The 26,947-nt window shown below is 45.0% G+C and overlaps 1 protein-coding gene across 2 annotated transcripts in view; it reads left to right on the plus strand.

Annotated features, from left to right (window-relative positions):
• SPATA17 (spermatogenesis associated 17) overlaps window positions 1-26,947 on the plus strand; it is a gene marked incomplete at its 5' end in the record, with an annotated part of 239,616 nt that overhangs the window by 4,326 nt on the left and 208,343 nt on the right. The window contains 1 exon segment of one of the 2 annotated variants that reach the window (XM_056568353.1): window positions 9,873-9,923. Within the exon segment in view, the coding sequence (XP_056424328.1) occupies window positions 9,873-9,923 (51 nt within the window). 2 annotated transcript variants of the gene reach the window in all.

The following is a 26,947-nucleotide window of genomic DNA, read 5'->3' on the forward strand; positions in this document are numbered from 1 at the left end:
TCCAGAGGAAGGATGATGCTGCCCATATATATATATACATATATATATATATATATACATACATATATACTAGCTGAGTACCTGACGCTGCACGTTCTTTCCTACCATGTCCTTGTGGGGGAGGAAAAACAACAAAGGAGGAAGCTTTTGTCCTCATATCCCATCCTTAAATCCTGACCCCATATCCCCTCCTGATATCCCGACCCCAAATCCCCTCCTCATATTCTGTCTTCATATCCCGTCCTCATATCCCATCCTCATATCCAGTAACCATATTCCATCCCCATATTCTGTCCCCATATCCTGTCCACAAATCTTGTCCTCCTATCTCATCCTCATATCCCGTCTTCATATACCGACCTCATATCCCGACCTCATATCCTGACCTCTTATCCCGACTTCATATCTCGACCTCATATCCTGTCCTCATATCCCGACCTCATATCTCATCCCCATATCTAATCCTCATTTCTAATCCTCATATCCCGTCCTCAGGTGGGGCTGAGTTGTGGTAAAGATATTGTAAGCTGAAAATAAAAGGTGTCTGGCTTAAAAGGTGGGCGTGTCTTTGCAAGATGTGGCCTGGAATACAGGGAGGGTGTGGCTTGCCAGCCGGACTGACGCATTCACCAGGAGATGCAGAGCGGAGCTTGTGAAGTAAGGCACCAAAAGTCCTATATACTTGCATGGGACTTAAAACAAGTCAGTATTATAGTAGTTATATTCTTGTACATAGGTGCAGTATTATAGTAGTTATATTCTTGTATATAGGAGCAGTATTATAGTAGTTATATTCTTGTACATAGGTGCAGTATTATAGTAGTTATATTCTTGTATATAGGAGCAGAATTATAGTAGTTATATTCTTGTATATAAGAGACAGTATTTGTTACGCCAAGCGCTCCGGGTCCCCGCTCCTCCCCGGAGCGCTCGCTACACTCTCCTCACTGCAGCGCTCCGGTCAGATCCACTGACCCGGGGCGCTGCGATACCGCCTCCAGCCGGGATGCGATTCGCGATGCGGGTAGCGCCCGCTCGCGATGCGCACCCCGGCTCCCGTACCTGACTCGCTCTCTGTCAGTCCTGTCCCGGCGCGCGCGGCCCCGCTCCCTAGGGCGCGCGCGCGCCGGGTCTTTGCGATTTAAAGGGCCACTGCGCCGCTGATTGGCGCAGTGGTTCCAATTAGTGTTATCACCTGTGCACTTCCCTATATCACCTCACTTCCCCTGCACTTCCTTGCCGGATCTTGTTGCCATCGTGCCAGTGAAAGCGTTTCCTTGTATGTTCCTAGCCTGTGTTCCAGACCTCCTGCCGTTGCCCCTGACTACGATCCTTGCTGCCTGCCCCGACCTTCTGCTACGTCCGACCTTGCTTCTGTCTACTCCCTTGTACCGCGCCTATCTTCAGCAGCCAGAGAGGTTGAGCCGTTGCTAGTGGATACGACCTGGTCACTACCGCCGCAGCAAGACCATCCCGCTTTGCGGCGGGCTCTGGTGAAAACCAGTAGTGACTTAGAACCGATCCACTAGCACGGTCCACGCCAATCCCTCTCTGGCACAGAGGATCCACTACCTGCCAGCCGGCATCGTGACAGTATTATAGTAGTTATTTTCTTGTATATAGGAGCAGTATTATAGTAGTTATATTCTTGTATATATGAGGCAGTATTATAGTAGTTATATTCTTGTATATAGGAGCAGTATCATAGTAGTTATATTCTTGTATACAGGAGCAGTATTATAGTAGGTATATTCTTGTATATAGGAGCAGTATTATAGTAGTTATATTCTTGTACATAGGTGCAGTATTATAGTAGTTATATTCTTGTATATAGGAGGCAGTATTAAAGTAGTTATATTCTTGTATATAGGAACAGTATTATAGTAGTTATATTCTTGTATATAGGAGCAGTATTATAGTAGATATATTCTTGTATATAGGAGCAGTATTATAGTAGATATATTCTTGTATATAGGAGCAGTATTATAGTAGATATATTCTTGTATATAGGAGCAGTATTATAGTAGTTATATTCTTGTATATAGGAGCAGTATTATAGTAGTTATATTCTTGTATATTGGAGCAGTATCATAGTAGTTATATTCTTGTATATTGGAGCAGTATTATAGTAGTTATATTCTTGTATATAGGAGCAGTATTATAGTAGTTATATTCTTGTATATTGGAGCAGTATTATAGTAGTTATATTCTTGTATATAGGAGCAGTATTATAGTAGTTATATTCTTGTATATAGGAGCAGTATTATAGTAGTTATATTCTTGTATATAGGAGCAGTATTATAGTAGTTATATTTTTGTACAAAGGGAGCACTATTATATTAATTATATTCTTGTACATAGGGGCCAGTATTATAGGAGTTATATTCTTGTAGAATTTGGTAATATAGTTGGTTTATTCTTCTAAATAGGAGCCTAATAATAGTATTCCAAAGAGGAAATTGACCTTAAACTCACTGATATTACCGACCCGAAGCCCTCGCCCCCAGTAGCCCATTCCAATCCATTGATTTTCATCCTTGCTTCAGTCTTTCCTTCGTTCCTATTGCAGAGATGAATTTGTAGGTCACTTTAAACATTTTCTCCCTCTAATAGCTGGAGAGGTATCAGTTGCCAGCAAACAAGGTAAAGCATATGCACAAAATGCCTGTGATTACTTGTTAATAAATCACCCTAATGATCATATACAAAATTGCGAAATAAAAGTTGCACTGATGCGGAAAATAAAAGCTCATCAGATACAGCACCCATATGTGCACAGTAACCGCGCTTTGTCAACATCGCTCTGATCTATCTCCTTTGATTTTGTCGAGTTAGGAATACCAGGCTGGTAAGTGCACCCCTGAACAGTCTCCATGCTCGGGGCCGAGGTCATATGAGAATGTATTAATCTTGCTGTCTGTCCTGGGACGCTCTCGCTGCACGCTCTGCACTCACTCAGTGACCTTATTGAATCTTCTGGTTTCACGTATCATCATCCCAATGCAGTTTTCTGTTCCGAATGACAGCGACTTTACACATCAAAGTCTCCACAATGTTATAGTCACCAGTTTCAGTGCTGTATTCTCAAAGGACGACATGTGCAGACGTTTCACTACATTGCCGGAAATTTATTACTACTATTGCATGATACATCAGTTTACATGAGGGCACTAAACGCGTCAAGTTTATAAAAATGGCGCACATGGCGTGATGAATTCAGTGCTACTTGGAAGGCAAAGTAGGCACAGTTCTCTTCATCATAGCACCTCATTGCTGCCAGACATTTATGCTCCCAACAATGGGGCACGGATTTATTAAATTTGACACATTTTAGAATCTATTTACTTTCTCTAACAAATTTTAACTTGTATTTGTTTTGAAATAATTTGAATTCCGCTGTGTTTTGAAATATCCATCATTATGTTCTTGTTCAATGCAAGAAACCAAATAAGCATACATTTTACTTCTAGCACCATTTTGACACATTTTTATTTGATTGATTTTAGTGGGGAAAATGATTCCACTCGGTCTTCATGCACGTGACTGTATAAAAGTTAATGTTAGGGGGAAAAGGATCGGGCATATTCGACTTCAGTTGTCCCATCTTTTTGTTCTTTGGGTATCAACAGGGTTCATTGGGCACCATTTGGAACCATCAACAAGTCAGGACTGGCAGGAGAGTTCGCTGCTAGCCTGTACCCTGGCAGTCACCGGGATGACCTTCCGTGCTCCACTGCTCCTCCGGCCCGGGGTCCTACTATTATGGTCCAGTCATGCCGGAGGAGCAGTGGATCATGGAAGCACCTGGGCAGTATGGGGGAATGCGGCCTATGGGACCCATGATAGTGGGGGCTCAGACCTGGGGCCTATAACAAACTATACTATATTGGGGCCTTCAGAGGCTGCCTACAACTATATGGGGAAACAGAGCTGCCCAGGTGCATATAAATTATTTAATATATATATACACAATAGGGATCGACCGATTATCGGTTTGGCCGATATTATCGGCCGATAATCACGATTTTGGGCATTATCGGTATCGGCAATGACCATGCTGATAAGCCAATAATGCCTTGCCCCCACCGCACCGCGAAAGCACCCCCCCCCCCGACCCGCCGCACCACGTCGCACCCCCCACCGCACCGCCCCGGCCCCATTGCCTCCCTCATCCCTGAGGTCCACGCTACTTCTGGCTCCTGCTGCATCCTGCGTTATGCTGTGCGCAATGACGAGTGACGCGACGTGACCTCACCGTCAGTGCGCACAGTGACAGCTCAGGAGGATGCCACCGGAGCCAGATGTAGAGTGGACCCCGGGCCCCGGGAACAGGTAATTATAAAACCGGGGATGGGGGAGGCAATGGGGCCGGGGAGGTGCGGTGGGGCGGTAGGGGGCGCGGAGCGGTGCGGCTGTGGGGGGAGCGGTGCGGCGGTGATAGGACTCAGGACCCCCGGACAGGCAGGGGGAGAAGAAGCGGGTGGCGGCGGCGGTCTATGGCACCGCAAAAGCCACTGCAGTTCATTGATTTAAAGCGCCCAGTTTAAATCAATGATCTGCAGCGGTGTCGCGGGGGGATAAATAGCCGATAATTTATACCGGATTATCGGTATAAGTTATCGGCTATCGGCCCTAACCTCCACCGATTATCGTATCGGCCCTATAAAAACAATATCGGTCGATCCCTAATACACAATATATAGGGGCACAGAGCTGCCCAGGGGCCTATAAATTATAATATATATATATATATAATATATATGTGTGTGTGCTCAGGGGCCTATATACTATTTAATATACAGTGGGGAAAAAAAGGATTTAGTCAGCCACCAATTGTGCAACTTCTCCCACTTAACAAGAGGGGGAATATAATAAAGTATTGAGATGAATTTTTGTTATTGACCAAATACTTATTTTCCACCATAATTTGCAAATAAATTCTTTAAAAATCAGACAAATGGGATTTTATGGATTTTTATTTCTCATTCTGTCTCTCATAGTTGAGGTATACCTATGATGAAAATTACAGGAGCCTCTCATCTTTTTAAGTGGGAGAACTTGCACATTGGTGGCTGACTAAATACTTTTTTTTCCCCACTGTATTTATTTATATACAATATATGGGGGCACAGAGCTGGGGGCCTATAACTATATATGTATATATTCTATAACCCTGTCCTGTTTTTGCTATCCCAATGTTCCCTTTTTTTGTCTCAAGGAAATATGGTCAGCCAATGTATAGTGGCCTCCCAGCTCTACCCCCAAACAGATCATGTCGGGGGAGAGAAGAATCAGGCATTTTAGACTTCAATTGCCCGATCCTTTTGTTCCTGGCGAGATTTGCCCCCACTCTGTGCGTTCATGTGTATGTGGAACCAGAAGAGCTAACTGTCGGCCATATGAATTTTCAGTCAACAACTTGTAAGGGCCACCTCAGCTACTAGAGAATCCATCTATCCATCTGTATAGGAATTTTTTTGATATTGATATATTTACACCATGTATAGGATACATATGAGTAGACATATATATTATTTTTATACGGTTTCAACAATACAAGACAACTCTACCAAGCAGAGATGGAAAACATACTATTAAGATGTAGCGGGTATCGGGACATGGAGTGAAGCGTCCACTCCGAGATGTCACGGGATCGGCTGTGCATTAATCAAACGCCTGCGTGTAAACAGATAAGTCTTCCGTCTGATTTTAGAGATTTCTAGAGAGGGACATCTCTGAATAGATGAATACACAACGCATTGTATATTGCTGGAGGGAGAGAATACAACATTAATCACATTATAATCGCTAGACTGCTAGAATTTATTCTGCAGGTCTCCGTTCTATGCAAAACGCCACTGTCTCCTTTAATGTACCTTTTACATACAGATTCGCCTGATTCCGTGTGTGTGTGGGGGGGTGGGGGGAATTATTGTTAGGTCTCCATTCAATTATTACCATTTTCTTAAAGTGGCGGTAAGATCTGTATTTCCTTCCCGGTTGTTGGTTTATCTCCGTCACTTGGCTGGTAAACACGTCTTATCACCCGTCCCTGCATTTAATAAGCCCCCCTGATCCGTCCCATAAATTATTTCCTTGTTATCCACAAAGGCGCCCAATCCAGACCAGCCCTCAATCACTTTACAGATGAGAACATAGATCAGGGAGCTGCATTCGTTGAGATAGTCATTCATCGCCTGCAGATCCGGATACAGTACGGTATAGGATACCGCAATGATATGTTTGTGAAATTAGACTCTGTGATGAATAAAATCAATGAGAAGAGAAATCTATTCATAATAGGCAAAAGATAAAAACCAATGAAAAGCTCTAATGTTAGATATATGGCAAATGAAACCTTTAGTTAAAGAGCAAGTCCAGATGATAATATGGTCAGCGGTGCAGGAAACGTTCCGGGGTGAAATGGCTAAGGCGCTTAATTAATGCAGATATATCTGGAGAAGGGATTTTATATTGCCACTTTTCTCCAATGCCTCATTGTCGCCCCCTGCTGGTCAGAGTAACTTGTGTGAGTAGGGAAAGCAAATTTCCAATTCAGCCATTGGCCTGACAAATAAAAGGGAAGTTCCAACAACAGGTGTGACCACAACACCCAACAAATGGGTAAAAGCGAGACAGAAAGGGGTTGGTCCAGGAACCAGACCATCCTTACTCTAGTGGTTGTAGCTCCCACTTCACTTGTAGCTGGAACCACCCTTTATGAAAAATAGAACTGCCCACTATGGGCAAGAATTTGCTACCGGTAGGACAACTGCTGGGCAGTACAGGAACCCTGACTATAAGGTAAAGGCATATTCCAGCACTTAAAGTGTTACTATCATTTACTACAACTTTTGACACGTTGCCCAGATGTGTCAAAAGTTGTACATGTTTTTATGATTGCACCAATCACTACGATCAGGAGTTATAAGCCGGAAGAGTTTGCCGCAGTGCGCTTCTCTCTCCCGAACTGTCAGTCAAATCTGACCCTTTTCTCTGTATAAGTCTATGCAGAGAAAAGGTCGGATCTGCTGGCTGGCCGGTGAGTGGAGGGTGATGCTGTTAAGTGTCGGATAAGTGTCTGATTGCCCAGTTTGACCACTTGGATCTCCCGCAATCTCCAGCAATCTCCAGAACAGGGCCTGGCTTTCCCAACTGCACTGAGTGGTGTGTTGGGATGCTCTCCAGGCATTGTCTATGGGAGCACTGGATATTCATAAGTGCTGTACCCACCACTCCATTTGTTTTTTAAGTGCTTGACTACCCCTTAATGTTGTCCTCTTTTTCCCTTTAGTAACAATGTAGGGAAATATAAAACATTTCTTGGTGCCCATTGCAGTCATAGCTCTTTTCAGCCACTTTCCATATCCCAATATGAAGACATTTTCCATGCAGAGATCTTTAGATCTGCAGCATAAACTTTTTTGCAGAGTTGGGAAAGTAAAAATTTGTCATAAATTGTATCTTTGCTAATTTGGCTGTTGAGTTTCCAAGAAGAGTCTACAGGTACAGATTTTAATTTAAGATTTCAGACATATCTGCATCAAAATCTTCTCGTGTTGTTTTGTGAATTTTCCTGTGAATTTCCTAAGGATGTCCTGCAGAAGTGTTCCACAGCATGTCCATCTCATGTTTATAACCCATAGGAAACTACCAGAGCTACCATCTTTGGTCAGCATCCATTGTAGGAGAATGCTCCTGACATTTCTGTGAGGATACAATAGGGTGGTATCTGTCACTGACCCTAATATTGATTCCTCTTCCTAGCCTTCCAAATGGGACTGCACAGAAAAGAACAAGCCTCATTACACCACCACTAAAATATTCATTATAGCATAAACACCTAGAATAAAAAGCAAAAACATGGCCCGACATGTTTCTACAGTCTGTGGCAATTATATAGGGACAGGCAAAAATAAACAACAATTGGTGGACCAAACAAAGCAAAAGAGAGAGAGAGGTAGCAGGAGACCTATGGCATATAAAAAAAACACAGAATGCTCTACTTTTATTCATGTAAAATGCCTGTTGTAACTTTCTATGAAGAGACCTTTAAAGCGTACCTATAAAGAATTTTTTTTTACATGTCCTAGAGAAGAAAAGTTTTTATTGTTCTTTGAGTGTTCAGACCACCTGACTGATTATGAAAACGAGCAGGGAGAGATGTGTGCTCCCACTTGCTTCCCTTCCTGCTCCCTATCTATAAGACAAGGACGGCACTATTGCCAAAGACTGTCCAGGCATGCTGGAAGTGGAGGCGCAATGGTTGTGAAAAACTGCCTTAGATGGTAGTCTCGTTGATTTTAAGAGTGTAATACCTAATTTTACCTGTGGGAGTGCTGCAGGGAAATGAAACACTTTCAGTGGAAAAGTGTAATTGGTGTACCAAACAATTTCACCTGTGGTACACTCACAGTTTCTCACTAAGGGTCCCATCAAAAGTGTAATTGGTGTACCAAACAATTTCACCTGCGGTACACTCACAGTTTCTCACTAAGGGTTCCATCAGCAGCTTACTCCTGTCTAAACACTTATATTTGCCGTCCCTTGTCCCTTTTTACCAAGAACGAACTTCCAGGATTGATGGGATTCAGCGGCGCTGACTAGACATGTCAAGTAGGTAAGAGAAGAAATTATTTAAAATAGTGCAACATGTTTCACCGCGCTTGCGTGGCTTCCTCAGGTTGCCTGATGAAGCCGCGCAAGGGCGGTGAAACGCGTTGCATGATTTTAAATAAATTCTTCTCTTACCTACTTGACGTGTCTACTCCTAGTCAGCGCCGCTGAATCCCATCAATCCTTGAAGTTCGTTCTTGGTATCGCTCACCTGGCTGGGAAGGCTGCAGACTATGCTCATTGCTCACATCACGCTGACCATCGTTGACCGCCTTCGGTAAGGGTCGTTCTTATATCGGCTGTTTGTACCTGAGACCAGCGGCATTACGCTATGGAGCGCTCTTCCCCTTCTTTTTACTTGTCCCTTTTCGGAAGCTGAAGGTGGCACATTTCCTTCCGAATTTACCATACGCCATTGATTAAATGCCGGGAACGCGGCTGCCGGGGCTCTAATGGATAGAGGGAGCTGGAGAGGGAGCGGCGTCATTGTCTTCATTTGTAAATAACATATTGCAGCCAACTGTTTCTTAATTGCCCAGACTGTTGATAAATAATCCAGTCCTGCTGCTCTCCACAGACAATTTGCTTTGGATCAGGCTAGGCAATTCAAATAACACTAATTATTTATGATTTTATGATGTTAAAATGAATATTAAATGAAACAAAATTCCCAAGGATTACTCGCATGGCAGCTAAGTACATAACATTTTGTACAGATGGTTGGAAGCCTCATTTTTGCTTCATTGCCGCATACATATCCTTGAAGGATTCCGACGGAAGACGGCATATCTTTGAATTTTTCATTAAACCAGACGTCTTGAAATATGAATTCCTTTTATGTTTCTGCGAGTTTTGGGTAAGAGAACTCTCAGTGAATAAATCATACAATGCTACGTGTCACCAGGACTTGTGAATATTTCTGCAATGTTATTTTATCCTCAGTAGAGCCCCATTGATTATCAAACTCAGCGGAGAGCGTTTTATGATCATATATCTCCATTAGCGCCTACTTTGACTGCCATAGATTTTTCTGGTTAAGACTGCATTATGTATTAGCCGTCCCGTCTTCTCCTCAACACCAAAGTTTTTGATACGGCTTTCAATTATATATTTTGTATAGACTTTTTTTTTTTTTCTTCTTATCTTCTATGTGTAAAAAAAAAAAAAATATATATAGTAGCCGCTGTCCGTCTGTGCCTGTGTCAGTGTCGCCGAGACCTAAGCCACCCTTCTCTCCTCTCTTCTTCTTTCCGCAGACAGCGTACTTTATTATGAAGATGAATTTCTACAATGAAATGGCTGTCAGGGTAAATATCTCTCTTCTTGTTATACAGATGAAAAGTCAATTGTGATCTGAATTTACTTTTAATAATATAAGTAAACTAGACTAATGCATACATGATCAAGACGGGAGCAAAATGGAGAGTGCACAGTGTAGCTGCCCTGGAAAAGAAAGAAGGAGAAGCTGAATATTAACCAAAGGGGTTTTATAGGGATTTGACTACTGGTTATTGGCGGGATTAAATTTATCTTGGGAAATGATGTGCAGAATGTATATTAGTGTATATTGTTTTATATTCTCAGTTACTTAGGAAGCACCTCAGGTTTTTTTTCCCCCTATATCAGGCACACTTGCCATCAATAACCTATCCCAGCTCTATCTGTATACTGCTGCTATCTATGGGTTCAGGATTTGTAGTAGTTATACACCTCCCCTTCAGCTCTATCTGTATACTGCTGCTGCTATCTCCATGGGATCAGGATATATAGTAGTTATGCACCTCCCCTCCAGCTCTGTCTGTATACTGCTGCTGCTATCACTATGGGGTCAGCATATATAGTAATTATACCTCTCCCCCCCCCAGCCCCTTCTGTATACTGCTGCTACTGCTATCTCTATGGGATAAATATATATATATATATATATATATATATATATATATATATATATATGTATTTGTTATATGTCTCCCTTCCAGCTCTATCTGTATACTGCTGCTATTTCTATGAGATCAGAATATATAATAGTTATACACCTCCCCTCCAGCTATATCTGTATACTTCTGCTATCTTTATGGGATCAGGATATATAGTAGTTATACACCACCCCTCCAGTTCTATCTGTATACTGCTGCTATTTCTATGAGATCAGAATATATAGTAGTTATACACCTCCCCTCCAGCTCTATCTGAATACTGCTGCTATCTTTATGGGATCAGGATATATAGTAGTTATACACCACCCCTCCAGTTCTATCTGTATACTGCTGCTATTTCTATGAGATCAGAATATATAGTAGTTATACACCTCCCCTCCAGCTCTATCTGAATACTGCTGCTATCTTTATGGGATCAGGATATATAGTAGTTATACACCACCCCTCCAGTTCTATCTGTATACTGCTGCTATTTCTATGAGATCAGAATATATAGTAGTTATACACCTCCCCTCCAGCTCTATCTGAATACTGCTGCTATCTTTATGGGATCAGGATATATAGTAGTTATACACCACCCCTCCAGTTCTATCTGTATACTGCTGCTATTTCTATGAGATCAGAATATATAGTAGTTATACACCTCCCCTCCAGCTCTATCTGTATACTTCTGCTATCTTTATGGGATCAGTATATATATAGTAGTTATACACCACCCCTCCAGTTCTATCTGTATACTGCTGCCATCTCTATGGGCTCAAAATGTATAGTAGTTACACACCTCCTCTTCAGCTATTGCTGTATACTGCTACTGCTATGTCTATGGTATCAGGGTATATAGTAGTTATACACCTCTCCTGAGGCTGTGTTCACACATTGCATTACTTGCAAAAATTGCGATATTTTATTGCAATTGTGTAAATCACTGTAAAAATGTGTCATTATTACAAAGCTTTAGGAAAATCGCAGGAAAAACAGCAAAAATGTTGTAAAAATTCAATGTGCGACCACAACCTGAAGTTCAGGTTTTTAATAAAACATCTCAATTGTGATTATAGTTCAAATCAATTTCTCCCTATGACAATATTTCTCTAAAAAAACGCAGTCCGAATAAGAATGTGCGTCAAAACTGCACACAATGTGAACTGACCTCAACCAACTTGTCAGTCTAATTAGTTCACTTGACTCCAACACCTACAGCCTAGATGACCAGATGCAGTGATAAGACAGACAAATCATGTTAAATGTAGCTAATATTAGTAAATCACTTCAGTGATGGAATTACATCCAATATGGAGCCTGCCACCTCAGCTAAAACAGGTAAGCACAAGGTATATGCAAGAACCTCTATATTATTATCTAATAGAAGCCTATGCTGCACTATATTCCATCATATACCACTGAATTAATTGCTTTCAATGGAGAGAGTGTTTGGTACATGTACGGGCATATACAGCTTTTATATCAGTGGTCCCCAAACTGTGGCCCTCCAGATGTTGCAAAACTACAACTCCCAGCATGCCTGGACAGCCAACGGCTGTCCAGGCATGCTGGGAATTGTAGTTTTGCAACATCTGGAGGGCCACAGTTTGGGGACCACTGTTTTATATGGTATTCAAAAGAGAAGGCAGACATACTTTTAAGGCCTGCAAAAAATATAAAAATAAACACTATGGGGGAGATTTATCAAAACCTGTGCAGAGGAAAAGTTGTCCAGTTGCCCATAGCAGCCAATCAGATTGTTACTTTCATTTTGCAGAGGCCTTGTTAAAAATGAAAGAAGCGATCTGATTGGTTGCTATGGGCAACTGGGCAATTTTTCCTCTGCATAGGTTTAGATAAATCTCCCCCTATGTGTTTGCATATGTACTGAATGTAGTCACTTTTAGACTACATTAAAGGGGTACTCCCGTAGAAACTGGTGCCAGAAATTTTTACAGATTTGTAAATTACTTCTATTAAAAAAATCTTAATCCTTCCAGTACTTATTAGCTGCTGAATACTACAGAGGAAATTATTTTCTTTTTGGAACACGGAGCTCTCTGCTGACATCATGACCACAGTGCTCTCTGCTGACATCTCTGTCCATTTTAAGAACTGTCCAGAGTAGGAGACAATCCCCCATAGCAAACATATGCTGCTCTGGACAGTTCCTAAAATGAACAGAGATGTCAGCAGAGAGCACTGTGATCATGATGTCAGCAGAGAGCTCTGTGTTCCAAAAAGAAAATAATTTCCTCTGTAGTATTCAGCAGCTAATAAGTACTGGAAGGATTAAGATTTTTTAATAGTAATTTAAAAGTAATTTACAAATCTGGTTAAATTTCCGGCACCAGTGGATTTAAAAAAAAAAAAAGTTTTCCACCAGAGTACCCATTTAAGTCTATTGACATTAAATCTGGCAGGAGTACGCTGTGGTATATGTCAGCATACCGGGCGGCCAGTTTTCTGACACAAACACAAGCGTTGAACTATTTTCAGGTGTGAACTTGCATTGCCAACAATGGTGCTAGCGCTATCCTAGCGCCTGAGGATTTAGATGGCGCACAGAACAGATGGAAACTCTGCCCAAAATATCTCCAGGTGGAGATCCCTTAGTGTGAACGTAACCTAAAATCTTCCCTCAGAAACCTCATGCGATCAGCTGTTACCAGAAGCTGGGCCAATCATAGATTACCTCTCCAGCGGCCTCTACAGGGGAAAAGGAGTACTTCATACTAGTACTTTGTTTCCCAATCATCATTAGTGACACAGTGCTATCTGTATCCATGCCTTTCATTACTGTAACTGGGTCATGTGATCACTATTCTGGCCCATAGAAAATTGCAGTGCTGTCAGAGGAAGTGATCAGTCCTGGTTTTGCTGACATCCTGTGATATTATCATCTATCAGAACCCTTCCCTCCCAGCTCTATCTGTATACTGCTGCTAACTCTATGGGATCAGGATATACGATATAGTAATTAAACATCCCCTTCAGCTCTATCTGAATGATGCTGCTATCTCTATGGGATCAGGCTATATAGTAGTTACACATCCCTTTCCAGCTCTATCTGTATACTGCTGCTATCTCATAGATGTCCCCTCTAGCGGCCACTACAGGGTAAAAAGAGTAATACATACTAGTCCAGTGTTTCCCAATCAGGGTGCCTCCAGCTGTTGCAAAACTACAACTTCCAGCATGCCCGGACAGCCTTTGGCTGTCTGGGCATGCTGGCAATTGTAGTTTTGCAGTAGCTGAAGGCAGCCTGGTTGGAAAACACTGTGCTAGCCATTAGGGCTGGGCGGTATACCGGTTCATACCGAATACCTAAATTTTTGTGCTGCACGATATGAATTTTTCCCCATACCGCAATACCGGTTTGGCCCCTCCCCCTCGGGAATGAATGAATTATCAGCCCGCTGCGCTGTCCCCACATCGGGGAACTAATCATATGTGACCCGCCAGTGCTGTTCTGCTCCCCCCCCCCCCCCCACCAAAAGCATGTTACCTGCGAGCGCTGTTCTGCTCCCACCAAATCATGTTACCCGCCAGCACTGTTCTTCTCCCCCCCCCCCCCCCCCAATTAATTATCAGCCCAGCGGGGTACTACTCACATATGTCACCCACAAGCACTGCCCTCCTCCTCTTTTTTGCGGGCCACCAGCGCTGGAACTCTATACTGTACGCCAGTGGTCTCCAACCTGCGGACCTCCAGATGTTGCAAAACTACAACTCCCAGCATGGCACTGGCGTACAGTATAGAGTTCCAGCGCCGGTGACCCGCAAAAAAGGGGAGGAGGGCAGTGCTTGCGGGTTACTTATGTGAGTAGTACCCCGCTGGGCTGATAATTAATTGGGGGGGGGGGAGCAGAACAGCGCTGGCGGGTAACATGATTGGGTGGGGGGGGGCAGAACAGCGCTCGCGGGTCACATGATTGGGGGGGGGGAGAAATACCATTATATACCGTGGAACCGCCATAAGTTACAAAAAATACTGTGATACACATTTTTGGTCATACCGCCCAGCTCTACTAGCCATTAAAATACAGCGAAATCTCATTGTAAAATTCTTCTAAGGGGGGCGGGGGGTCTTCTCAAAGAATGCATAACAAATGTGGAACTGAAAATCTGTCTCTGATAATCTGGTCTGGATAAGGGGGTGGTTTTTTGGAGAGGTTTCACTGTACCTCTACTGACTCCTCTTTCAGGAGACCACCCAAAATTCCATCGTAAAGTGATCTTTCATGTTGGGTTCTTCTCATAGAAAATAGCCGCAAGTAGCTTTGTTAACAGCTGTCCACTCATTGATGGGAGTTTCAAAGGGTGACTTCCCTCTTTGACATCCATATGACCTAATGGGATACATGAAAAGGTTTTGTCTTAGTAAGTCATCCCCTTTAAGAATTTTAGAGTAATATAAAATACCCCTTGCAGAGGGTTATTCATAGAAGTTGCAAAATAGAAATCAAAGCAATTGATATTAAATAAAAGAGAGTAAGACTAGGCTGTTAAGCTTCTCTGAGACTTCTTGAGATGAGAAAAAAAGATGTTGGCCAGACGCTGAGAAGTACGTCCTTTCCTTTCACTTCAGATGTATCAGATAGCTGTAAACTAGACTGCAACATTGATTTCCAGTACTGGATCCTAAAATAGTAAACACATTTAAATTGATAGGACGTCTGGATAAAGAGGACTTTATATATTACAGAGAGACAGTATCATAAAGTAACGCAAATTCTTCTCAACCATAAAATGTGACCTAGTTAAAGGGAAAGGTATGAAATATCAACATTTCTGATACTACACATGGGACCTTGGCAGGAAATAAATGTATATTTTTATATGCAAAATAAAATCTTAAAAGCTTGCTTTAAAATATACAGTTGCCAGAAAGAATAAGTAAACCTTTTCGACAGATCTGGACCTTTGGTGGTCGTAAGTCGCAATTATAGACAAAAACAATGTAACTAGGTAAACATTCACAGTGCAATAGGAAAAAAGAATTTCTACACATCTGTAATAATTCACAATTATAGACAAATGTAACCAAGCTAACAACACAAATATCTACAGTGCAAGAGATAAAAGAAATCTTGCACATCTGTAATGATCTGTAAAAAGTCACAATTAGTAGACTAATACAATGTAACTAAACTAACAACACAGAAACAGTTGTAACCTTCATGTGTTTTATTGAACACATTGAGTAAACATCCACAGCTCAAGAGGTAAAAAAAAAATCTTACACATCTGTTGGCATCAGTTATAAGTCACAATTATAGACAAGTACAATGTAACTATGCTAATAACACAGAAACAGTTGTAGCGATCATGTGTTATTTTGAGAACATTGAGTAAACATCCACAGTGCAGGGTGGGGGGGGGGAGAAATCCTGCACATATGTAATAACATCTGTAATAAGTCACAATTAAAGACAAATACAATGTAACTATGCTAACAACATAAAAACTGTTTTACAACTGTAGCGTTTATGTCTTTTAGGCTGGGTTCACATCACGTTTTCTCCCAGCGACTACGGCAGAGGGGAGCTAAAACCTTGCGCTCCCGTATGCCTTCGTATGCACTCCCATATGTAATTCATTTCAATGAGCCGGCCGGAGTGAAACGTTTGGTCCAGTCGGCTCATTTTTGCACTGTATGGGCTTTTACCCTGGACCTAAAACTGTGGTCAACCACTGTTTTAGGTCTGGTTGTAAAAGTGCATACGGCGCAAAAATGAGCCGACCGGACTGAACGATTCACTCCAGCCGGCTCATTGAAATGAATTACATATGGGAGCGCATACGAAGGCATACGGCATAAGGCATATGTGGCCCCATTGTGGCCATTAGGGCCAGTTTTAAAGTAGTGTAATGCTCCTTTAATGTTACAGTTCTAGACAAACACAGTCTATTAACACATCGGGAGTTGTACTGTTCATATCTTTTATTGAGTACACTGAGTAAACATCGACAGTGCAGGGAGAAAAAGTGAGTGACTGTGCTGAAGGTTGAAGAAGCTGTTTTGGGCCTACCACATCATAGACAAATTCTCATAGATGAAGGTGTCACGATTCGGCTTACAGGTTGTGGATCCACTGTGTCAGCGAGGGATTGGCGTGGACCGTGCTGGTGGACCGGTTCTAAGAGGCTACTGGTGTTCACCAGAGCCCGCCGCAAAGCGGGATGGTCTTGCTGCGGCAGTAGCAACCAGGTCGTATCCACTAGCAACGGCTCAACCTCGCTGACTGCTGAGAAGGCGTGGGACAGAAGGACTAGGCAGAGGCAAGGTCAGACGTAGCAGAAGGTCGGGGCAGGCGGCAAGGTTCGTAGTCAAGATGGATAGCAGGAGTTCAGGTAACACAGGCTTTGGACAACACTAAACGCTTTCACTGGCACAAGGCAACAAGATCCGGCAAGGGAGTGCAGGGGCAGTGAGTAGATATAGCCAGGGAGCAGGTGGAAGCTAATTAAGCTAATTGGGCCAGGCACCAATCATTGGTGCACTGGCTCTTTAAGTCTCAGAGAGCTGGCGCGCGCGTGCCCTAGAGAGCGCAGCCGCGCGCGCCAGCACATGACAGCCGGGGACCGGGACGGGTAAGTGACTTGGGATGCGATTCGCGAGCGGGCGCGTCCCGCTGTGCGAATCGCATCCCCGCCGGCAATGTCAGTGCAGCGCTCCCGGTCAGCGGGTCTGACCGGGGCGCTGCAGGGAGAGAGACGCCGTGAGCGCTCCGGGGAGGAGCAGGGACCCGGAGTGCTCGGCGTAACAGTACCCCCCCCCCCCCTTAGGTCTCCCCCTTTCTTTGTCCGGCAACTGCTTCCCATGGGATGAGGACACCGGGAGTGATTGAAGGGTTTCCTCAAAGGAAGGCCGTACAACAGGAGTGGGAATGGGGAGGGAGGGCAGAGGGTGAAGCTTGGCACGGGGCAGGGTGTCACCAGGATGGGGGCCATGAGGAGGCAAGGCACAGTCCAGATAAGCCTTGGGGGAACCAGGTGTGAGAGGAGGCACTGAGGCTTGCCTGACGGGACTGGGAGGGGGGGAGAGGCATTTCTTGTGGCAAGCAGAGTCCCAGTTCTTGATCTCCCCGGTGGTCCAGTCAAGGGTGGGAGAATGAAGCTGGAGCCATGGCAGACCGAGGAGGACCTCAGAGGTGCAGTTGGGAAGGACGAAGAATTCAATCATTTCGTGATGGGGTCCAATGCACATTAAGAGGGGTTTTGGGCGGTAACGCACGGTGCAATCCAATCTAACTCCGTTGACCGCGGAAATGTAGAGCGGCTTGACGAGACGGGTCACCGGGATGCAGAATTTATTCACCAAAGAATCCAAAATAAAATTCCCAGAGGCACCAGAGTCCAAGCAGGCCACGGCTGAGAGGTAGGAGTTGGGTGAAGGAGAAATCCGCACGGGCACCGTGAGACGTGGAGAAGCAGACTTTGAACCAAGAGACGCCACACCCACGTGAGCTGGGTGCTTGCGTGCGTTTCCTAGACGTGGAGGACGAATAGGGCAATCCACCAAGAAATGCTCGGTACTGGCACAGTACAGACAAAGATTTTCTTCCCTGTGGCGATTCCTCTCTTCCTGGGTCAGACGAGACCGATCCACTTGCATGGCCTCCTCGGCGGGAGGCCCAGGCGTAGATTGCAAAGGATACTGTGGGCGAGGTGCCCAGAATGGGGAGGGAGGGCAGAGGGTGAAGCTTGGCACGGGGCAGGGTGTCACCAGGACGGGGGCCATGAGGAGGCAAGGCACAGTCCAGATAAGCCTTGGGGGAACCAGGTGTGGGAGGAGGCACTGAGGCTTGCCTGACGGGACTGGGAGGGGGGGGAGAGGCATTTCTTGTGGCAAGCAGAGTCCCAGTTCTTGATCTCCCCGGTGGTCCAGTCAAGGGTGGGAGAATGAAGCTGGAGCCATGGCAGACCGAGGAGGACCTCAGAGGTGCAGTTGGGAAGGACGAAGAATTCAATCATTTCGTGATGGGGTCCAATGCACATTAAGAGGGGTTTTGTGTGGTAACGCACGGTGCAATCCAATCTAACTCCGTTGACCGCGGAAATGTAGAGCGGCTTGACGAGACGGGTCACCGGGATGCAGAATTTATTCACCAAAGAATCCAAAATAAAATTCCCAGAGGCACCAGAGTCCAAGCAGGCCACGGCTGAGAGGGAGGAGTTGGGTGAAGGAGAAATCCGCACGGGCACCGTGAGACGTGGAGAAGCAGACTTTGAACCAAGAGACGCCACGCCCACGTGAGCTGGGTGCGTGCGTGCGTTTCCTAGACGTGGAGGACGAATAGGGCAATCCACCAAGAAATGCTCGGTACTGGCACAGTACAGACAAAGATTTTCTTCCCTACGGCGATTCCTCTCTTCCTGGGTCAGGCGAGACCGATCCACTTGCATGGCCTCCTCGGCGGGAGGCCCAGGCGTAGATTGCAAAGGATACTGTGGGAGAGGTGCCCAGAGATCTAAGTCTTTTTCCTGGCGGAGCTCCTGATGTCTCTCAGAAAAACGCATGTCAATGCGGGTGGCCAAATGGATAAGTTCTTGCAGGTTGGCAGGAATCTCTCGTGCGGCCAGCACATCCTTGATGTTACTGGATAGGCCTTTTTTAAAGGTCGCGCAGAGAGCCTCGTTATTCCAAGATAATTCGGAAGCAAGAGTACGAAATTGGATGGCGTACTCGCCTACTGAAGAATTACCCTGGACCAGGTTCAGCAGGGCAGTCTCGGCAGAAGAAGCTCGGGCTGGTTCCTTGAAGACACTACGGACTTCAGCGAAGAAGGACTGGACTGTGGCTGTGGCAGGATCATTGCGGTCCCAGAGCGGTGTGGCCCAAGACAAGGCCTTTCCTGAAAGAAGGCTCACTACGAACGCCACCTTAGACCGTTCTGTAGGAAACAAGTCCGACAACATCTCCATATGCAGGGAACATTGAGACAAAAATCCACGGCAGAGTCTAGAGTCCCCATCAAATTTGTCCGGCAGGGACAAGCGGAGGCTAGGAGCGGCCACTCGCTGCGGAGGAGGTGCAGGAGCTGGCGGAGGAGATGGTTGCTGCTGTAGCAGAGGCAGAAGTTGCTGTAACATGGCGGTCAACTGCGACAGCTGCTGTCCTTGTTGGGCAATCTGCTGCGATTGCTGAGCGACCACCGTGGGAAGGTCAGCGAGACTTGGCAGCGGCACCTCAGCGGGATCCATGGCCGGATCTACTGTCACGATTCGGCTTACAGGTTGTGGATCCACTGTGTCAGCGAGGGATTGGCGTGGACCGTGCTGGTGGACCGGTTCTAAGAGGCTACTGGTGTTCACCAGAGCCCGCCGCAAAGCGGGATGGTCTTGCTGCGGCAGTAGCAACCAGGTCGTATCCACTAGCAATGGCTCAACCTCGCTGACTGCTGAGAAGGCGTGGGACAGAAGGACTAGGCAGAGGCAAGGTCAGACGTAGCAGAAGGTCGGGGCAGGCAGCAAGGTTCGTAGACAAGATGGATAGCAGGAGTTCAGGTAACGCAGGCTTTGGACAACACTAAACGCTTTCACTGGCACAAGGCAACAAGATCCGGCAAGGGAGTGCAGGGGCAGTGAGTAGATATAGCCAGGGAGCAGGTGGAAGCTAATTAAGCTAATTGGGCCTGGCACCAATCATTGGTGCACTGGCCCTTTAAGTATCAGAGAGCTGGCGCGCGCGCGCCCTAGAGAGCGGAGCCGCGCGCGCCAGCACATGACAGCCGGGGACCGGGACGGGTAAGTGACTTGGGATGCGATTCGCGAGCGGGCGCGTCCCGCTGTGCGAATCGCATCCCCGCCGGCAATGTCAGTGCAGCGCTCCCGGTCAGCGGGTCTGACCGGGGCGCTGCAGGGAGAGAGACGCCGTGAGCGCTCCGGGGAGGAGCAGGGACCCGGAGCGCTCGGCGTAACAGAAGGTTTTCGGAGGTAGAGAGAAATATACTGAGTGTGTACATACAGTAATGAAATGATTGAACATTTCCATTTTCATTGCTGCTGATAATGTTTTTAGAAAATCGGGATTTAATTCCAATGCACTTTTTCAGCAATTTGCTCATCAGCAGCTCTTCTGTGGGATTGAACCAGACGGGCTAGCCTTAACCCCCTCCCCCCCCCCACACACACATAAATAAATTTTTTGCCCCAATGACCCTGTCCCAGGTTGTTCTTCTTTGGACCACTATTCATTGGTATTATCCAGTACATATGAGGAACACCCCACAAAGACCAGACACTCTGGAGATGCATTGAACCAGTCCTTTACACTTCACAATTTGGCCCTTGTGAGAGTCGCTCAGATCCTTACACTTACATCTTTACACCTTTTTTTCCTACTTCCAACATCAACCTCACAAACTGACTGTCCACTTGATGCCTAATATATCCCAAATTTTGCCACATCTTTTCTTTTTAATTCAAATAATTTCCTAATTGGTTCTTTATGCTTTTTTTCCCCATTTCTTATATAGCAAAAACGTATTTCACAACGCTTTACAGAGATGATTTTTATCATCATCATTTAAGTTCAGCAAACATTTTTAATGTTTTTGAAACAGTTTGTTTCGTTGCAAGGAGGTTCTTAGCGAACCAGCAAACCTCAAAAAACACATGTATGACACTGCCTAAGAGCTCTAAAGCCCTGCCCAACATTGCTAGGGTCACCTAGGAATGTATTCAAGTAGTTTTAAAGTTTTAAGTCCAAATTAATGTCAAAGTTACAGCAAACATGCGTTACCCCATGGTAACTAACAGCTTGTTTAATACACCTTGCAGTAGTGGATTTTGTATGCTTATTAACACTAAAATAAGCTGCATAAAGTAACCATGGTTGTTGGCAGATGCCTGATGGTGTTAAAATGCTCACAGAGTTATCAGAAAACACAAAGGCTTTTTGAAGCCATTCCAAAAATGATTCCTTTTTTGTGTTGCAACAGGATTAGTGTCACAAAATAGTGAAGAAGTAATAGCTTTTGTATGAAAAACCCAAAAAATGATCCCTAAAATTATACACAAGGATTGTGTATGTATAGGCCTGGCTGGTAGTAGCAGCAAGTATGGTAGTAGTTGTAGCCATCAGACAACAGGCTGCGGTGGACTGTTGGTAGGTGTAGTAGCCAGCAGACAGCAGTAAGTGGTGGACTTTTGGAAGTAGTAGTAGCTAGCAGGCAGTGGTGGATTGGTGGGAGTTGTAATAGCCAGCAGACAGCATGCCTGATGCCATACTGAACACTCTCTCTTGACAAGACAGAACACTCAGGGCAAACTGGACATGTTCTGGTCAATGGTCTAAGCTGGTGACTCAAGTGTCTATGGGGTCTGGGCTCATGGTGTGTGTCAGAGAAAGAGCACAGCTTAGATGTGCATCAACTTGGTTGTTCAGGTGAGGGTGTACATCCTTTTGGTGACGGGTGGAATACCAGATGTAAAAACATTGTCATCATGTAGTCCACCTTGAAGATGCCACTGCTTCTGCTCCTGCCTCTTGCAGGGGTAGTGCTGGAGCATTGATTCGGTGGCAAGTGGAGACTGGATGCCTGTTTGGCAGGTGTTTGTTGCTAAAAAAAAAAACTGTGGCAAGCTGGCTGCATAGCTTCTCCATATAAAAATTAAATTTAGCCTCCTTCTCGAAAGGTGAAAAAAATTCTCCCATTCTGGCTTTATACTGAGGGTCTTAGAGTGTACCTATCCAGTATGCCTGTTACTGGTCAAGCAAGAAAGCATACATCTTGCCATCCTTGGCAGTTTTTTCAAGGCCTTGGCTTGTTCCGCTTCTGTTTAATACAGCAAAGGTTGGTCATCCTAGTCCACATCATCATCACTGTCACCTTCTGTAGGTTCCGCATCCCCTATCCCTTCAACAGATTACATATTCAAATCCTCTTCAGGTCCCACTTTCTCGTCCAACTACTCCTTGTTCAGCCATCACTGTGCGCGTTTACTCCAGAAGGAATATCAGCCACTTAACATCGCTAATTCGACTGTTGTCCTTGCTGACAAATCTTGTTGCCTCTTCAAAAGGCCAGAGCATGTGACAAGTGTTTCTGATTAGCTGCCAATGCCTAAGCTGAAACTTGCACTGGCTACAAAAACTCTGTCTACTGCATTATGTAATCTGTCACCACTTTGCACTGCTGATACAGGTGGTCGAGCATATGTAATGTTGAGTTCCACCTAGTGCTGGGCGGTATATCGGTATGAACCGGCTACCGTTTTTTTTTCTCCCAGGGTATGGATTTTTGCCCATACCGCTATACCTGTTGGGCCCCTCCCCCACTCACCGGATGAATTGTAGAGCCCAGCACGGCGCCCTCACTTGTCCCGGTGCGCTTCTCTGGCCCGATTCCGAGAGCAGAATCGGGCCACAGAAGCTAATCCATTTACTGTGTCCCCCCGCTGCGCCTGTCAGCCAGTGTCCCCACGAGCACTATCAATCCCCACCGCTAGCGGGATCCATGTGCCCACTAGCGGTGTCACAAGAATGCCTCCCACGAGCGCGAGCGCTACCATCACCGCTAGCGGGGTCCCTGTGCCCACTAGCGGTGTCACAAGAATGCCGAGCGCGAGCGCTACCATCACCGTTAGCGGGGTCCCTGTGCCCACTAGCGGTGTCACAACAATGCCGAGCGCGGCTCTGTTCTCCGTCCCTGTCAGCTCTCCGGGTACGGGAACAGATTTAAAAGCCTCGCACGCAGCTAACGTAGTACTGCGCAGGCGCAGCACTACGCAAATAGCGTAGGGCTAACGTAGGCAGCGCTAGGAGCCTAGCGTTAGCCCTACGCTATTTGCGTAATACTGCGCATGCACAGTACTACGTTAGCTGCGTGTGAGGCTTTTAAATCTGGTCCCGTACCGATAGCTGACAGGGACAGGGAACAGAGCCGCGCTCGGCATTCTTGTGACACCGCTAGTCGGCACAGGGATCCCGCTAGTGATGATGGTTGCGCTCGCAGGGGGCACATTTGACACCGCTAGTGGGCACAGGGACCCCGCTAGCGGTGATGGTAGCGATCACGCTCGTGGGGGGCACATTTGACACCGCTAGTGGGTACAGGGACCCCGCTCGCGGGGGGGGGGGGACACAGGCGGTGATACCGCGATAATAAATAAAAAATACTGTGATATTAATTTTAGGCCATACCGCCCAGCACTAGTTCCACCGTGTTGGAATGTCGCAAATGAGGCAGTGTCAAGGAAGACTATTATAGCGCTGTAGGTCTAGGTGGGCATGTTTAATAGCATAAGAGTGGTTAATTCGAACTCAAACTTTCCTGCACATAGCCAGCACATAACTGGCCTACAGTATTTTTAAGTGAACCTTTGACTACAAGATTTAGCACATGTGCCATACGGGGAGAGTGTGTCATGTAGACCTAGTGTGTCACCTAGACCTAGGGCAGCCATGATGTTTGTGCCATTATCGGCGACCACGTTTCTCAGTCTCAGATTACAATCAGAGAGCCAGTGTAAAAAACATGACAGCAACTTCTCTGCTGTTTGGCTTTTCCCACCCAGACTTAGCAGATATATGAAAGAAGGAAGGAGGTGAAGAGTAAGCTCAGGGGTGTGGAAAATTATAAAAAAAAACTACTTGTCCACGTGACTAAAACATAGCAAAATCTACTTGTCCCTCATGATGATCCACTTGTCCGGGCCAATTTTTGCTTTTACACTCTCTCGTTATTCCTCCTCGCTCTATAATAGCCATACATAACTACTATAATGATACTTTTTAATTTTTCCATAACATATGCTCCGAAACAAAAAAAATTAATGATGGTGAAGTGAAATTGAAATAGTAAAAGATAATTTTGGAAATTTAGTTGTTTTCTTTTCTACGCCATTTACCTTGTGGTCCGCTAACATGTTATTTTGATACTTTAGGCCGACCTGATTACTACAATTCCAGATTTGTATAGTTTCTGTTATGTTTTACAAATTAAAAAAAATTCTGAACTTTTTAGAATTTTTTTTAATTGCCTTTTTCTGACCCCTGTAACTTTTTTTTTTTTTTTTTTTCATACAAGGCTGTATGAGGCTATTTTTTTTTTTTTTTTGCGCCATAATCTGTTTTTTGTATCGGTACCATTTTGGTATTGATCTGACTTTTCAGCACATACAGTATTCTGCGCAGATTTGATGCGCAGGATTTTCTGCTGCAGATTTCAATGTAAACTGAAAGACTTGAAATCATGCGTATCAAATATGCGCATCAAATATGCGCAGAATACTGTACGTGTGAATAGACCATTAATCGCTTTTTTTCTGGGATATTATAAAAATTTCAGTTCTGTGGTTTGTTTTTGTTTTTTTACATTTACATTATTTACCGTACAGGACACAATGTTATATTTTAATAGTTTGTACAGTTACGCACGCAGCAATACAAAATATGTTTATTTTTATTATGTTTACATGTTCTTATATTGGAAAAGGGGGTTATTTGAACTTTTAATATTGAAAGGGTTAATGTGTCTTTTAAACTTTTTTATTATTGTTATTTTTTTTTACACTGTATTAGTCCCTTAGGGGACTTTTGGGAGGAATCATTAGATTCCTCATACAGATCAATGGAGTTCTATTGAACTCCATTGATCTGTGTGCTCTGCGATCCATTGATAGAGCCTAATCCAGCCAGGCTCTATCAATGACAGAGCCACGGACATCGTGGAACAGAGGTAAGCCCTCCGGCTACCTCTATAGTGGATTGCCCCCACCACGCGCGATCCCTTTAGGCACCACTTTCGGCTTTGACAGCGGCGATCTAAAGGGTTAATAGCCAGCTGCTGCGATCGCAGCTGCAGAGTATGGAGCGGGCACGAGTACGGAGCCCGCTCCATACACTCCTCTGAGTGCCGCTGCGCTTGTTGGGGGCTTTCAGGTCCAGCCCTGCTTGCCCGAAAAAGGGCTAAGGGACTGAAAAATTCACCTGCCCGTCGCCCGGAACTGCATGTCCCGAGCGTTGGGCGATAGGAATTACACATCCTTGAAGCTACACTCTTCCTTGTCGGGGACTGTAAGATCTACATGGAGGAGAGCCTGGATGATGAGGAGAATAGGCGGCAGGTGTCAGAAGTTGAACCAGATAGGCACAACAATGAAAGTGTCACTACTTTTTTAATGGCCTCCTTTCGGTGGATCCTCGTTCTGCAAGATATTTACCAAGTGGACCGTAAAAGACATGTATTGACACTGGCCATAGGTATTACTTCAAGTATCTACCGTCTGCTGCTTTTACCTCCACCACCTCTGCAACACACTTCAAAGGCTGACTGTTCTCACACAACTCCTCCTCATGGCTAATGCTATCTTTCTGCTTAGCATTAGGGGGGAAGCAAAGACAGAGGGGATGAAACAGACCATTTAGAAAATAACTTTTCAACCGAACCATGAAACTGTAGCTGTGTAGCTGCGTCTGCAGTTTCGGAAACCGCCGGGCTTCCGAGACGGGGACGTGATGTCACACCACTCCCCCTCCATTCATTTCTATGGGGGGGGGCGTAACCACCGCAACGCCCCCTCCCATAGACCGAAACTGCCGACGCAGCTACGTATAGAATTTGGGCTGCTGCAGGGATGTCGCGGGGGGTCCCAGCAGCGGGCCCCCACGATCAGACATCTTATCCCCTATGCTTTTCATTGGGGATAAGATGTTTTTGCCCGGAATACCCCTTTAATGTCATATAGTCAGACTCTTCCTCCTTCGGAGATGACTGCGAATGAGCCAACCAGTCTACAATGACTGTATTATCCTCCAAAACAGCAGAACCCCTTAAAGACATGGACGACTTTTGCTTGCTGATGCTACTACTACTACCAGGCACCAGGCTGCTGCTGCTACCTGTACTAGGCCTTGGCAAATGGGTGGTGCCCACAGAGCTGCTACTGCCACAAACATGTCTACTGACAGAGGACTTCACATTGGTGCTCTTTTTTCTACCTCATACGTGGCCATCCATTTCTTTAAGAGACAGTTTTTATGTTTATTTGAATCATTAGTTCCTTTGTGCTTTCTCTCAGCTTTCTCTCCAAGATGAATGCCACAATGCAGTGCATAGGGTTTTTTCAGCCCCTTAAACCCACCCTATACTGTCTCCTGATTGGCCTGGGAGCTGTATATCACATAATGCAAGCAATGATTGGCTAACCTGGGGTTATGGAATTTTGCTGCTTACTGCAAGGTATGCTGGGCTATCCCAATGTCACCTCAGTCTTCCCAGTACTTCATCCATTTATTAAAGCGCCAACACTCTATATTCTTCATACTTTCTGCTAATAATAGTGCCTCATGTGAGCCTGGCAATGGCGCTTTTATTAGAAAAAGTTTGAACCCCAAAGTTCTGAGCTAGGCCGTGTTTGTAAAAAAAAAACAAAAGGTGCAACATTTCAACTTGAATTAG

The sequence above is a fragment of the Hyla sarda genome, chromosome 3, assembly GCF_029499605.1.
Source record: "Hyla sarda isolate aHylSar1 chromosome 3, aHylSar1.hap1, whole genome shotgun sequence".
Taxonomy (NCBI): Eukaryota; Metazoa; Chordata; class Amphibia; order Anura; family Hylidae; genus Hyla; species Hyla sarda.